We start from the raw sequence: 14772 nt of genomic DNA on the forward strand, positions 1-14772 counted from the left end.
GCTGAAAGAGCATCCTGAAGAGTGACATTTCTATTTCTGTTGGGTTTGTTTCAGTAAGTTTGCAGGCTGGCTCTCTGCTGCTGCCTCCATCACGTGCCTTTTGATTTCTCTTCTGTGAATTTGAGGAAACCCACGCTTTTCCTTTGCTTTTTGTATGAAATGGCAAGATCACTGTGGGATTTGGAATCGCATCTGGAAAAATGAGATGGACTTTAAACAGAGGAAGAATCTATATTGAGTTAGGATCCTTAAGTATTTAGACTTCGATAGTATTTAGACACTCCCTAGTCTGCCTGGGAAATAACATGAATAAACCTGTGAATCGTATTCTTGCCAAGCTGTAGGTTGTGATCAGGGACTTGCTAGCTTCCTTGGAAAAAATTTAGATTTAAATATTCATTTTTTTGCTTTAAATCCATGCACACCAGTGAGTCTACGTATTATTTCTCTAATGTAATCACTTCAACATGTTTAATAAACTATCTGCACACTTTCAAATCTGTTTTACTGGTGGCGGTGCTCAGGGAAGCCAAAATGCAGTATTAATTATCCACTCTAAAATATGCTCGATTGAGTGGCTCATGCTCAGAAGTTCCTCATGCCAAGCTTTGTTGCATCTGCTGCTTTTAGCATTTTACCAGTAGCCATGCTTGTAAAAATACAGGCACCTAAAAAACCCAAGGCAACAGAAATCCTGTAATTGTCAAATCTATTTTTGAGATGCCGTGTGGAGAAAAATAATAAACGGAGTCTTCTTACAGTTTTAATGAATCTTGCTGTGAATAAGGCTTTGAAGGCTAAGCAAGTTCATCTTCTTACTGTTTTTACAAGCCTGTGCTTCTACAGTGGACTTAAAGTAAAAATGGGAGGAAATGTAAGCACATCCGAATTAATTGCTCCCACAATGAGAAGTTCCCTTATTGTTCTTTTAACTTGCTCCACGCTGAGGATGACTTGGATGAGACATGGCAACATAGCTTGCTTTCTCCCCCTGCCGCCGCATCCTTCTGCCGAGAAGGACAATTTCTCACCTGCTTCTCCCACCCTGACCTTGGTGGTAGGACGCTCATCCCCTGGGGCTGGGCGCAGGTGGGCCGGTGCCACACGCCTGCAGGGAGGGCAAGGGGACTGCGCTTGCTGCCAGTGCGGCGGGGCGGGAGGACGCGCTGTGCTTAACCCGTATGCCACGGCGTCTCCTGCTTGCGCTCGTGGTAACGCCGTGGCCCTGGCTGTCTCCTGCCGCCGGTGGGTTGGGGCGTCTCGGTAGCTGGGGCGGGAAGAGCTTTTGTGCACTCCTGCACAGGTGGGCTGCGGGGCAGCTGCCAGCGGAGACCGACATTAAAGCTGGGATCGGGAGAGGGTGCTTTTTAGCGACCTGCGACATGGTAGCGGGTGGAGGCAGGCAGGCGGCTTAGCAGTCCACTGCCCGTCTCTGCCTGGGTATGTAATTCCCGTATAGTCTTGAGGTCAGAGCCTCCCCATGCCGGACAGCTTTGATGCAGTCGAGGCGTGTGTCTGCCTCTCCCGGGAAGGGTCCTGCGGCCAGCTCTCCAGAAGACACAGGAAGAGGTTAGTGCCGAAGGTGGGGGTGCTCCTCCTCCGCCGCTGGGCCTGGCGGGGGCTTGCTGCTCTCTCTCTGGCCATGTGTATAGCTCAGCAGTGTGGCTCTCGGGTGGGATTTCTAGCTTGTTCCGTATTACGATAAAAACAAGATGCCAAATCCCACCAGGCGAGGAAAGCCCCCTCCTGCAGGCGCTGCCGTTTAAGTCCCGCCAGGGTGCCCGGTGTCTTAAGAGAGGGAGCGCACTTGCTGCAGCGGCTGGGTTTTGACCTCCCCGCAGGAGGCTGGTTTGCTCCTGGAGCTAAACTTGGTCTCGCCATGGTTCGCCTTCATTGCAGAGCCATCGATCTTACTGACGAATTTAGGAGGTGTTTCTCCAGAGCCTTGTGATGGTACTTGGTGTTTGGGAGGAAGGAGGATTAGTGTAGGCTGCTCACAAAGGTACCGAGTCGCAGTGAAGTCCCAGGTTTGTCGGAGTCCGTGAGGTTTGAGATTGTGACATTTGGGCTGTCGAGGCTCCTGAAGCCGGGCCCTGCCCTGACGAGTTTGTGCTGATCTGTGCTGTGTGAGTGAGGTGAAGGCTTCAAATGCAATCAATAAGTTGCCTCATTTTGGAGAATGTTTGCAGCATGGGGCGGTGTTTTGTTTTGCTTTCTGGGGTTTCATTCAGCCATGAGAAAGAGGAATGGGAAAGAGAAATGATAGTAAAAAACAAGTATCTCTGAACTTAGTGTAGAAATGGGACACAAGCAGACTGGAGTATGTGTAAGTGGCAGAAATAATTTGTGTGTTGATAGATGTGCGATGACACTGAAGTCTCTGTTGCAGGAGGATGGTTTTTCTTCTGCGTGTGCCTGCTGCAGGTGATGGGGATCTGTTGAGGCTACTGAGCAGGGCTCAGGATGGAGCACAGCTTTATTTCCCTAAGGAGCCCAGGGGACGCTTGGAAACCCCACATCCAGGCAGCCTCTCAAGCCATTTATCAAAGCGCCTGGTTTCCCCCCTCAATTCATTGTGTGAACCAGTATTAAATACTAAGCAAGGAAAAACCCTGCGTGAAATGAACAGTTATGGGGGAAATGGTGCAAATCCATTAGCTTTTGTCAGCTCTTCCTTATTTCTAATGGATTTAGTGCAACCTACTCCCTCCCACCCGTCTCTACCAGCTGTTAACCCCTTCCCCTGGAAATTCACTCACTGGCTTATTTCATCATTAATACACTAGTAGGCAAAAAATGACCTGTAAACCTTTAGCAGATACAAGTGTTGAATAATTTTTTTAATATCTGTTGTGTGATGGGTTGTGTTTTAAGATTGTCACTAGGTTTTCATGTATGATGTTCCTATATGTTTGTAAGAAAAGGCAATTTCTGTCTTTTCCAATTGTATAATCTAGATAACATGAAGAGTATTGGATGACTAGTGGGTATTTAAATGAGTGCCTTTCTGACATGAAATTAACACACCCCACTAAATGGGCTATTGGTCTGGAGTCTCAGGGATTTTTTTTCTTTTTTCTTTTTCCTTTGACTTTATAGGTGACCTTGAGCACTTAACTTCTTTTTTATTCTTTTGTTTCTGTGTCTCCTCAATTTTCTTTTCAATAGACAGGGATAATTACACTTTCTATGTATACACAGAAATTCTATAGGCTGAAACAGCATTATTAATGCTACTTGCTACCTAATGTCCCTGAAGAATGACATGTGATGGCCTGTCATGCTGACAGGCTTGTCTTTTGGGCTCTCCTGTCTTCCCAGCCCAGTCTCCCTGCGTCTGTTTGATCTTGCACTTTGTTCCTCCCTAGCAGTGTCACAGCTTGTCTTCTTCAGTGCCCGGACTTCACCTAGCCTGGGGAGGCTTTGGGGAACGTCTGGGGTTGCTAGGCACTAGCATGAAACAACATACTACTACTTTATATAGGAGCCAGGCATTGTTTAAGGGCAGTTAATGATGGTGCTTTCTTCAGTTGCTTGCAGGATTTCCATATGGCAGCCTAATAGCTTTGTAGGGTGGTTTGCAGGTAAACTCAACAAGGAGATATTTAACAGGCTAAATGTGACTCTTGGAGTTGGGTGACACAATGCAACACCTCCTAAGCCTGTTGGAGGACGATGAGAGCGGTGGGAAGCTAATGTGGCGTAGCAGATCCACTGCCGGCTGTAGGCAATAGTATTTGTGAGTTTACGTGTACTAATGGACAATACAGTTGCTGGTGTGCTTGGAGGAGCAGTGGAGGAGCTAGAGGAGGAGCAGTGAATCAGCTGTGCCCGTGGTGTTATCTGGCAGTGGGTCACTGTGGTTGAAATAACAATAGAGAATCATTCCAGACCTGGTGTTGAAGCGCCCCTTGTGGGATCAGGAGCCTGAACTCTGCGGACATGCCTTGGGTTTGTAGTCTTTGGCAGCAGTTCAGACTTGGTGGGTGTCGGTCACTCACTAGAAGACATTTCTGACTTCTCTGTACTCACGGGGCGGAGTGCCGAGGTAAAAAATTGCTTAAGATTCCATGAATGCCTTCATTTGTGTAAAACCTGAACCGTCCACGCAGTCACTCCTGTGCTGTCTCGCAGCCATTGCAGTGGGATGTTACCCACCGTTTCTTTGCTCTACTTGTGGTAGGTAGTCAAGGCCATAGGACCTGTGCCTGTGGCTCTACTTATGGGGCACTCTTCAGAGGTTTGTATGGGGGCCAGCCTCTGAAGGCACTGCTGAACGGAGCAGGGCCCTTCACACTGATAGCACATACAAGTCCAAAGGTAAAAAGAAAACTTCTAATATGTCTTGTGCTGGTGAGACTTGAACTCCTTTAACATTGGAAGAGTACTGGACAGTGTGTGTTTCAGTAGCACTTTCTTGTGTTGCAGGATCTTACACTGCATCTTGCCTGTGAAATAGGCATTTTTTTCTTTGACTGTGGAATACCACAGCCTTTCCTTTTCTCCAGCTGTTACTTCACAGTGCTGGTCTGGCCTTTTTATTCCTGTAGCGTTGTTTATTTGCATGCTTGGTTTCCCGTTTGGTTTGGGGGTTTTTGTTTTATTTTGTTTTGTGCTAAGTAGTCCTTTTCCACTATAATCATACTTCTCATTCTCAGTGAAGTTATTTACCTACCCAGGCTTTCCAGTTGGAAAGACAGTGCCCATTTTGTAACTGGAAGGACACGAGAGGCATGGACATGGTTAATGCCCCTGCACCACTTGGGGCAGAATCAGGCCATTTTCCTAAAGGCAAACCAGGTGTTTAAAAGGTTGAGGGCTGTGTTGGTGTCTGGGGTAGCTCATTGAGCAAGTGAGCTAAAATACCAAGAGATAAGCATGAAAAGCAGAGGCTTGGACTTGTGTGATTTGAACTAATGGATGTTTTTACTTGGAGCAAAATAAGGTTTAAAAGGCCCCAACCTTTTGTTTTCTTGAGAAAAGTGGGTGATTTCTTGATGCAACTGGTTTACTTGGGTTGAACACTATACTCCAGCAAGCCTTCCCATCAAACCTTTAATTTAATGCGTTAAATGAGCATATATTTATGGTCATGTAATTGTGTTTTAGCTAGTCAGAGCTCTTTTTCAGCTTTGTGCCTGAGCTGAGCTGTGACTGCTAGTTTACTGAAAAAAGAGCTGAAAACATGCAGGAGGAGTGGGTGTGAGGGTTTTGTTATGCTGCATGCAAATACTACTTTAATTTTCTCTTGGTGTCAAGCTGTCACATAACATTGCCAAACTTTCCTCAGGAGGGCAGGGGAAGTTTCTAACTCTTGAGTTCATAGGTAAGGGGGATTTTGTGTGAGGGTTTCTGAAAGTTAAATGCTTACCATGCATTTGTTACTGTCATTAAAATGGCTGTTAAGGTCTATAGTGCAGTTCTTTAGAACTGACCATGTAGAATTTCACTGATCTGTGCTGGAAATGTTGGAAGAGAATGAAGAAAATCTACCCTTAAACTGCATGAATAGTTATTTGTAATTTTTATGTGAGATTACAGTGGATCTAAGGAATGTGTTTTATAATAATAGCAATCATTGGCAGTGGCTTTGTTTTTCTTTCTTTAAGAATTCCTTAGCAGTTATATTTCTTTCTTTTTTCTTTTTCTTTTTTTTTTAAAGTAGCTGACCTCAGATGATTCAAATGTTCTGTTTGTGTCTTTCTGCGAATTACTTCATTTGTTTAAAAAAGGAGTAACTAGAGAACCCGTCAGCCTCATCTGCAAGGTACATAGCTGTTGAAGAGGATAAAGGTTTACTATTATCTGTGACCACTCATAAAAAAACCTATTTAAAACTGGAGAAAAAATGTAGGCAGGCAGAGCAAGCAACATTGTCTCCTGATAACTTGAAATACCGATGAGCAAAGATAACCAGCAGAGTTTTAAACAGACCAGCAGACTAACTTTGGCATCTTAATCTTAAATCTTCCTGAGCATTTGCCAGTTAAACAGTTTAAAATTTGTTACATACTATCTTTCCCCAGTTTTTGTACTAGTATGCTAATTCTGCCTCATGTAAATGAAGGAACTACAATTCTGAGTTGGTCCTATTTTAGCAGTGATGCCCTTCATTTAGAGGAGGCTAACATGAGGGATGGGTAGCTGAACTAAAAAAGTAAGGCACACTCTTCTTGGCATCGCTGTCTGTGAGTGAATAGCACAGAGCTGGCCTTTGAGCAGTGTTCCTGGTTGCACGAGTTCTCTTTAGATATTGAAAAGCCTCTCTGCCCTTGCTGGTGCAGTGCTGATTCAACACAGCATCAGTGGTCGCAGTAGACTTGCATTTTCTAGTCTTGGTGAATTTTGTAATCGTGAGCCACTTGTTTCCCAAAGTGCCTGCACAATGCTTGGAAACCTTCAAGAGTAGCGGCATATTTGGTGAAGGATGTGTAATCTGTGTTGTATTGGAGGGTGATTTTTAAGTCACTTGGCAGGTGTCTCTGCGTAGTGCAAGAAAGTTACTTAAGCAAGTCATTCTCTCTTGAGGTGCATTTTGGAGTGATTTCTGTGTTCCTCTTGGTGCGTTTCAGACCTGAAGGCAGGGTGTCATGAGGTGCCACTCAGAAAGTATTTTACTTCCCCTCCTCCCGCCTCTCCACCTCCTCACAAAAATCTCTCACTTTTCTTATGAAATAGATTTTTTTGTAAGGTGAGAAGAGGGGAATTTGTGTTTGCTGTCCCTGGGAACCAACCAGAAACCTGTTTTAGTGAAGGTTTCTAGAATTGCTCTGTGTTTTGGGTGACTGCAGTGTCGGGTGGTGAGTGAAATACCCTGCTCTTTTCATGGGTAGACGTTTCCATCGTGCCGGTTCTCTTGGGAGCTTGTACAAGTCCTTCCTGCCTGACAGCCCTGGGCATGCTCTCACCACCCCCAGAGGTTCCACGTGCAGGTGTGAGCAGTCAGCAGTGGTTCCAGAGTCATGGCGTCTGTCAGGAGGAGGCTGATGACTTCATGCCGCCACAGTAGATGTGGTGCAGACACAGAAGCTGAGAAATGTTGTTCTTATTTGTACCTTATGCACAGAAATCTATTTCTGGTCTAAAAAATTATTTTTTCAGATTCTGGTCCTGGCTGTAGTTACTTGAACAGTTGTTTTAAATTCTGTGGTGACATCATGGATATTTCTATCATCCAATTCTTTCTGATCCTATAGAAACATTTCTGTGCTTGCATGGCATACTCGGACATCTGTAGAAGCTATATGGCATTCCCATGGATAAACTTCGTGGCAAATCTGTGTGAAGGGCTTGCTTCAAGCCCGCTGTTGCAGGGTAGCTGTGCACAATGTGCTCAGGATAAATATTTCTTTTGAGCAAGAACCTTTGATACCCAGTAATATCTCCACTATTACTAGCAGAGAGATCATTTGCTGTGACAGTAGGTTTCATCCATGAGAGCAAACCCTTAGATCAGTAATAGTGAATACTGAAACCAAAAGATTCGTCATCACTGCAGAAGGTGTCCTTAGTGTTACTTATGGGTCCTGTGTAAACGGCTTCAAGAACTGACACTGAGCTAGGCAGGGACTGATAAGTCGCAGTGGTGTGATTTAAAGATCTGATAGCATGGGACTGCAGATGCTAGTTGGAAATGTCCTTTTTTTGAGTTGTATTGGGTTTGTGTGGCAGGGTTTTGGTAGTGAGGGAGGGACTGCGGGGTGGCTCTGGTGAGAAGATGCCAGAAGCTTCCCCGGCTCCAAGTCACACCTGCCTCTGGCCCAGGCCAACACAATCAGTGACAGTGGTAGTGCCTCTGGGAGAACAGATTTAAGAAGGGAAACCTGCAGTGAGTAGTGGGATTGGAATGTGAGAGGAACCCCTCTGCAGACACCGAGGTCAGTGAAGGAGGGGAGAAGGAGGAGCGGGGGAGGAGGGGATGCCCCTGCAGCCTGTGGTGAGACGGCAGGCTGTGCCCCCCCAGCCCATGGAGGGAGTGGGGGAGCAGATGCCCACCTGCAGTCCGTGGAATACCCCACGCTGGAGCAGGTGGGTGCCCCTGAAGATGGCTGTGACTCCGTGGGAAAGCCCGCACTGGAGCAGTCTGTGCCTGAAGGTCTGCATCCCGTGGGAAGGACCCACGCTGGAGCAGTTCGTGAAGAACTGTCTCCCGCGGGAAGGACCCATGCTGGAGAAGTTTGTTGAAGCACTGTCTCCCATTGGAGGGACCCCACAGTGAAGTAGGGGACGAGTGTGAGGAGTCCTCCCCCTGAGGAGGAAGCAGTGGCAGAGACAATGTGTGATGAGCTGACCGCAACCCCCATTCCCTGTCCCCCTGTGCCACTGGAGAGAGAGGAGGTCGAGAAAATCAGGTGTGGAGTTGAGCCTGGGAAGGAGGGAGGGGTGGGGGAAAAGTGTTTTGAGATTTGGGTTTACTTCTCATTATTGTTGTTTTGATTTGATTGGTAGTAAATTAAATTTACTTTGTTTTTTCCCCAAGCTGAGTCTGTTTTTTGTCCGTGGCCATAATTGGTGAGTGATCCCTCCCGACCCTTGTCTCAACCCACGAGCTTTTCATTTTTTCCTCCCCATCGCGTCGGTGGGGAGGATTGAACAAGTGGCCTCATGGTGCTTTGTTGCTGGCTGCACTTAAACCATGACAAAGTAATGGGAAATGTGTGCTTTTTTTGTTTGCTTCTACAGTTCCTGAAGCAACCCTGCAACCAGCATGGCATGTTTCTCAAAGATGGTGTACATCTACACCAATTCAGCCTGCGTAGCTGTCATATGCCTATTTCATATTGCTGACAGTTTTGGTTCAGGAGAGTCTGGCCATGGCCACTCATCCCCTCCTGGTTTGGTAGTGGAGAAATAAAAGTACAGATCTACTCAGTGGGGAGCTGTTGGGTTGGTTTTGGGGTTGTTCACTTGTTTGAAGTAGCAGGGTCCTTAACTTGAAGAGTTCAGTTTAATAATTTTCAGCTTGCTGGTGTAGCCTGGACACCTGTGCAGAGCTGTGGGGTCACTCATGCACTTGTGGGTCTCTTGTTTTGGTTCCTCTCCTCCAAGCCTCTGAGCCTACCCCTGTGTCGGTGCCTAGCATCTTGGTGTCTCTGGTCTCGGCTGCATGGCTCTTCTGGTCTTTCCCTTGGGGCTGTATCTGGCAGCCTCACTGCCCAGCTCTCTCTCCCATGTACCCCTGCTCTACGTCACACCAGTTTTCCCATTCCTCTTCTGAGCTGCTTTGTGCCCAGCTGGAGTCCTGGTTTTCCTTTCTCAGTGTGCTGTTCTGAGAGATGCATTGAGTTTAAATGACTTAAAATTGTGCCAGCAAAATAGTTTTCTTCGAGGAAAATGACTGAAATGGGCTTGTAGAAGAAGGGCCGGGCACAGGCAAGAGGACAGAGAGGAGAGCATTGCAGCGAGGACCAGGGAAGCAGCAGCTCAGACCCCTCCATCCACTACATTCCTTTTGGGGGATGTTCCCTTAGGGGTCTGTTCCCTTAGAGGACCCTCTTGGTGGTGATGCTGCTGCGAGAGACGTGGGTGCCTGGAGCTGCTTCTCCCTGGTTTCAGCGCAGTCCCATGCACATTCAAAGCGAACGTGTAACTGGAGCTTCAGAAGGTACGATTTTAAATTGCCAGTGTCCCTCTGAGCCCGCATGTTTTGCGTTTCCTGTATCTGCTCTCTTCCCCAAGCTTCTTTTTGGGCAGACTGTTTGTATGGCAATGAAAAGGAAAAAAAGTTGCATTCCTAACACATTTCAAGTCTGAGCTAAAATAACCAGGGAACAAAATTCCTCAAATAAATATTTTCTGGAATTTTTATATAGACAGGGTATATATTTTTTCCCAGCCATTGGTCTTGGAAAGAGCTCAACATGCAAGTTTTTTTTTATTGAGCTCTGGGCAAACGATAGGTGATATGTAAGGGCAGGCAGTTAGTTGTGAGGTATATGGAAGCAAAATCTTCATAATGAGGAGTTCTAATAGTGGATAATGCTGTTATCCCCAACTATAACAACTGAAAGAGCTGACAGGCAGCATTTTAGTTCTTTTGAATTTCACACTTTTTTTCAATTCTACTAAAAGATGACCAAACATTTTTGTTTGGATCCTAATAGGTTGCATAAAGTAGGATTTTAAAACTTTTATGTGCAGTCCATTGGGAGAAAAAACAATTGGACACTGAGTGTATCACATACCTTTTCATGGCAATGCACTGGTTTTAATTGTTGGGGGGGAATCAGATTTTCCTATTCAGATATGAGAAAGAGCAAGTGAATTAATGAGTTGGGATTTAATACACAATATCCTGATAGAATCTACAATACTTACAATATTAAATGACAGGAAAAGGCATAACAATTTCTTAATAGAAAAAATAATCAGGAATTTTTTAAAAGAAAAAGTATTCAGTCATAAACTTTCATGGGGGAAACTTCTATGTGTTGCTTTCTCTCCCCATCAGTACCTCTGAAATAGCTTACCTGCAACTATAGTCTACGCTTGGTCAAGGTGAAGGGGACTCGTAGTAACACTCCCCTTGTTTTTAATAACCTTAAAGATGAATGCAGAAGCAGTAACCTGTGATGGGCAGGAGGGAGGGAGGGAGATGGCTGTACCTGGCCCTGAGAGGAAGCAGCATGTCAGGAGGTCTGAAAGCACTCCAGTGCTGAGATGATCAGGGGGCTGTTATCCACTCCTCAGTCACTTGTTGCCTGGGAGACAAATGTAATCCAGGGATTTTTTTTCCCCCTTCCTTGCTGGTTTTTGATTGGAGCCACTATTGACTTTTGGCTTGGAGGAGGTAGTGAAGCAGCACGCCAAGTGTCATAAGATGGAAATTAATCACTAACCGATGGGTCTGAGTTCCAATGATTTCCTTTCCCATGATTGCTCTGTATATGGGAAGAATAATGACACATCTAAACAGACAGTTAACGAAGCTCTTCACACCTCCGACAGTCAAGAAGGATTCTTAACCGGGTGACACTTCAGTTTTCTTTTTATTTCTGCTCTCTTGTGTGATTGTGGAAAAAAGTAACTATCTTAAAAAGGAGCTTTGCATGGTTGGAGAGCTTTGCCTTAAATTGCATTTGTTTTTGCTGCTAAATTGTAAGACAGCTCAGTTGCAGTGAAAATGTAGCAAATCTGCTTTCCCAGTGTTTCTTCTAACAAGGAGTATAATTCTTCTCAATACTTTCTGTGTGAGAGAGTTTCTGTTTTTCAGTGAGATTATTTTTGGCTTTTGCAAGAATATGGGCAAGCCAAACAATTTTAGCTTAACAGTAATGAAAGGTTTTGAAGTTACTCTTCAGTAGTGACTTCATCTTGTAAGGCCCTCAAGTTGAACTAACTCTGATGGGTTTTGGGGAGTAATCTCTTCCAGGTAGATGAAAAGTCTGTCTTGGAAGTAAATGAAAAAACAGAGAAGTTTGGAAACAATATGTTGTGTTCCAGTAAGTGCAAATAAGGTAGATGGTATTCAAGTGTAGCTTTTTTTTTAAGCTTATCCCATGCTGTAAGGAGTAAGGAATCCAGCAAAGGTTTTCTCCTGAAAAACGTTCCTAGTTTTGCACGTCGCTTGCTTAAAAGGAAATTTTATGTTCTTCTTGCTCTGGCTCTTGGATAGAGCATGGAAGTGGAATCTGAGAAGTTTGGATGCTATTTTTGACTCTGTCCTTTGCCTAAAAAGTCACTTACTAGGCTTATCACGTCAAGTCTCTGGCTTATTGTCCCATATTTAAAAGAGGGCTAAACATAACCACCTCTCAAACTGGTTTGAGATGTGTGGCACACAGCTTCCACCACTGACACCAGCAGTGGATCTTTCAGTCATCTGCCGTAGTGCTTTACCAAGATGAGAGCCCTACAGTCTTCCTTGCTCGCTCTCTCTAGCCCCTTGAATCTTGGGCTTTTTGGCCATGCAAGGGCCCCGCTTCACCTCGAGAGCTGGAAGAAGTCTCCCCTTAGACTGTTCAGTGGCCTTCTGGTAGAGTGTCCTTGGGAAGCAAGGGGAGAGACAGGCTTGAACCCTGCTGTCCTGAAGAGGCTTGACCCCGTGTTCCTGGTTCCACCAGAGCAGCATGCAGAAGATGGTTCCTTCTTCATCCCTCCAGCAGATGTGCTTGTTTCTGAAAGAAAGCGGTTGTGGCTCCTGCAGGTTGTGCCAGCCCCTTTCCTTCTTTCAAGCCAGGTTTCATGCAGTGCTGTGAACTTGATAGATGCTCCCACATAGCCACCCAGTGATATTGGGGAAGATTTTTCTTTTTTATTCTTCTGTTTGTTGGGGGGAGAATTGAGTGCAGATTTGCTGTCTGTAAGCTTGGAACAAGGTCTGTAAGCACTTTGCACATTGCCCTGTGTAGCCTAAAGCCGTCTGTGAGGCAGAGGGATTAGGAGTTGGTAGGGCTCCGCAAAGATGACAAGTTTTCAAAAGGAAACAAACGTCTTGGTCTAACTTGTGGCTTTAGAAAATAATATTCCACTTTTGGTGTGATTTTGTGTGTGTGTGTGTGTGTTTGTTCTTCAATACATGAAACCGAGAGCCTTGCTCAAGTTGAAGTTGAGAAAAGGGATGGTCCTGTCCTGGGCTGAAAAGTGGCTAGAGGCAGTAGTGCAGCCTCCCCCACCTGTTCCAGAAAACGTCAACATTTACCAAAAATCTTATCATAATGCCTTGAAAGCCTGCCAGAGGAGTTCAGTCAACAGTTAGGGTTGGTGTTTGTTTTTACATATGTTCAAAAGCAGACCAAGGCTGCTCCTGAGCTATCATTTTGTATGCTTTCATAGTGGAGCCAAGGGAAAGTTGTTTTTCTGTTTGTTTGAGAACTCACACAAAACAATTCAGAATATCTGCACCCTGACCTCTGATGGGATTGAGACAAGAACTGAAATTGCACTGCTTGTAACTGCAGAATAAATACTGAGTTGTAGCGTAGTCTTCGCATTACCAATTGACTGCTTGAGTTGCTCTGTGTGTCCAGAAAGGGTAATTACAGTAACTGTTGTTTTAACCGATCACAATTTCACAACACCCTTAAATGGTTTAAACTCTGATTATACTGTGGGCTTTTTTGTTGTTGTTGTTGTTTTGGGTTTTGGGGATATTTTTTTTCCCCTTAGGGGAGAAGAGATGATTAATTTCCTCTTGTAGTATAATGGCACTGATGTCATGTGGGTTGAAGGATTAAGTCCTTTTATTTTTAAAACAGTTGCTAGGGTGTTTAAACCCCTCCTTTTTAGCCTTGTTTCTTGTTCGTATAACAGCAAAAGGGAAAGAAAATCACTTCTAAAAAGAACCTACTTTTCTTCAAAGTTTCCATTTAACAGTAGCTTGTAGCTTATTTTTCCAATGTGGGGTGATGGGGAAATTGCCAGATATTATTAAATCATATTCACTAGTAACAAGGGGCGGGGGGGTTGGGGGGTGGGTAGGGAAGCAAGAAAACATTCGTTCTTATTTTTTTCCCCCCAGAAGTGTGATTTAAATCAACAGTTGCAATACGTTATTAATGGAGCAATAATCTCTGGCAAGCAAACTGTGTTCACTTCTGTCAGACAAAAAACACAAACCCACTGCTTTTTCTGACAAATACTGCTAAATAAATAAGGCTATGCCATTAGATCAAATATTTGATTTTTTTTTTTAATTCTTTTTTCTTTGCAGAGTATTGGAAAGGGGTCCTTGTGGTGTATAGACCCAGAATATAGACAAAATCTTATTCAGGCTTTGAAAAAGACACCCTATCACCCATATTCGCATGTGTTCAATACACCTCCCACATCTCCTCAGGCATATCAAAGGTAAGAACTAGATGCATTTTACAACTCTAAATGTTTTCATCCAGTGTTGCGTATGAATCTTGGGTAAGACGTTAAATGTAATTAAGTGATGCCATTTGGAAACGTGCTAGCGAAGAAAGCCCGGGAGCGCCAGCGGCAGCCTAGCCTCGCTCCGAGTTTGGCCGGGACGCCTTACCTGCCCGTCCCCCTGCGCGGGCTGCGGCAGCCAGTCCCCGGAGCCGAGCTTGCGGTCCTGCTCCTGCGTGAGCCGCAGAGCCTTCTGGCAAAAGAACGCCTGAAATTAAAATGCGTATAAGCAAATGGAGAGCTCTGAGGTGTCCGCTTATCCCCTTTGCAGTAGGTGAAAGCACAGGACCCTCACTGGGAGGACATGGGCTTGGTTTTTCCCCCGAGCGAGCTGCGGGGCCTGTGTTGCCTGTGCAACCTTCAGGTTCCCAGGCGAGCTCCCTGCCCAGGTGACTCCAACAGCCTTTGTTGTAGTTAGGCGCTCCCGCGCCAGTGCCTGCCCTCGGGTTGTCCCGGAGGGGTGCGGGGCAGAGCGAGAGCCGGTTTTCTGCCTTGCTTTGGTGAAACAGGTGTGGGGCGTGTTTTTTTCATTTGTCTCGCGTTTGGTTTTGGTCCGGCCGTTGCTTGTGACTGACCTTAGTGAAGGAAGAGGGATCACCTACGACTGCTGTCCACCGAGCGGGGAATCAAACGCCAGGTTTTGACACAAGTGCTTTCTCCTCACTGCTAATACGGAAATCGTTTTCTTCACTTTTTCCAAACGTGGGCAGCGTGTCACGGCTGGGGCAGCAATGCGGGTCGTGGCCAGCGCTGTACCGCACCCCACAAAATCAGGAAGGTGTCTCTAACCAGCCCTAGCCGGGGTCAGCAGCGTCGCCGGGACTAAGAAGTGACAGTGGTGGCTCTCGTGGCGCTTGGGGGCGTTGTTTGGTTTGGGGTTTGTTGTTGTTTGGGGGATTTTTTTTGTTTGTGTCTGTT

General features: G+C 45.5%; 1 protein-coding gene across 5 annotated transcripts in view; it reads left to right on the top strand.

Annotated features, from left to right (window-relative positions):
- FOXN3 (forkhead box N3) overlaps positions 1-14772 on the top strand; it is a 215850-nt gene that overhangs the window by 91632 nt on the left and 109446 nt on the right. For all 5 annotated transcript variants that reach the window (XM_075030009.1, XM_075030013.1, XM_075030014.1 and 2 more), the window contains exon 3: positions 13652-13788. In XM_075030009.1, the coding sequence (XP_074886110.1) occupies positions 13652-13788 (137 nt within the window). The remainder of the gene's footprint in view (positions 1-13651; positions 13789-14772) is intronic.

Source organism: Buteo buteo, chromosome 6, assembly GCF_964188355.1.
Source record: "Buteo buteo chromosome 6, bButBut1.hap1.1, whole genome shotgun sequence".
Lineage (NCBI taxonomy): Eukaryota > Metazoa > Chordata > Aves > Accipitriformes > Accipitridae > Buteo > Buteo buteo.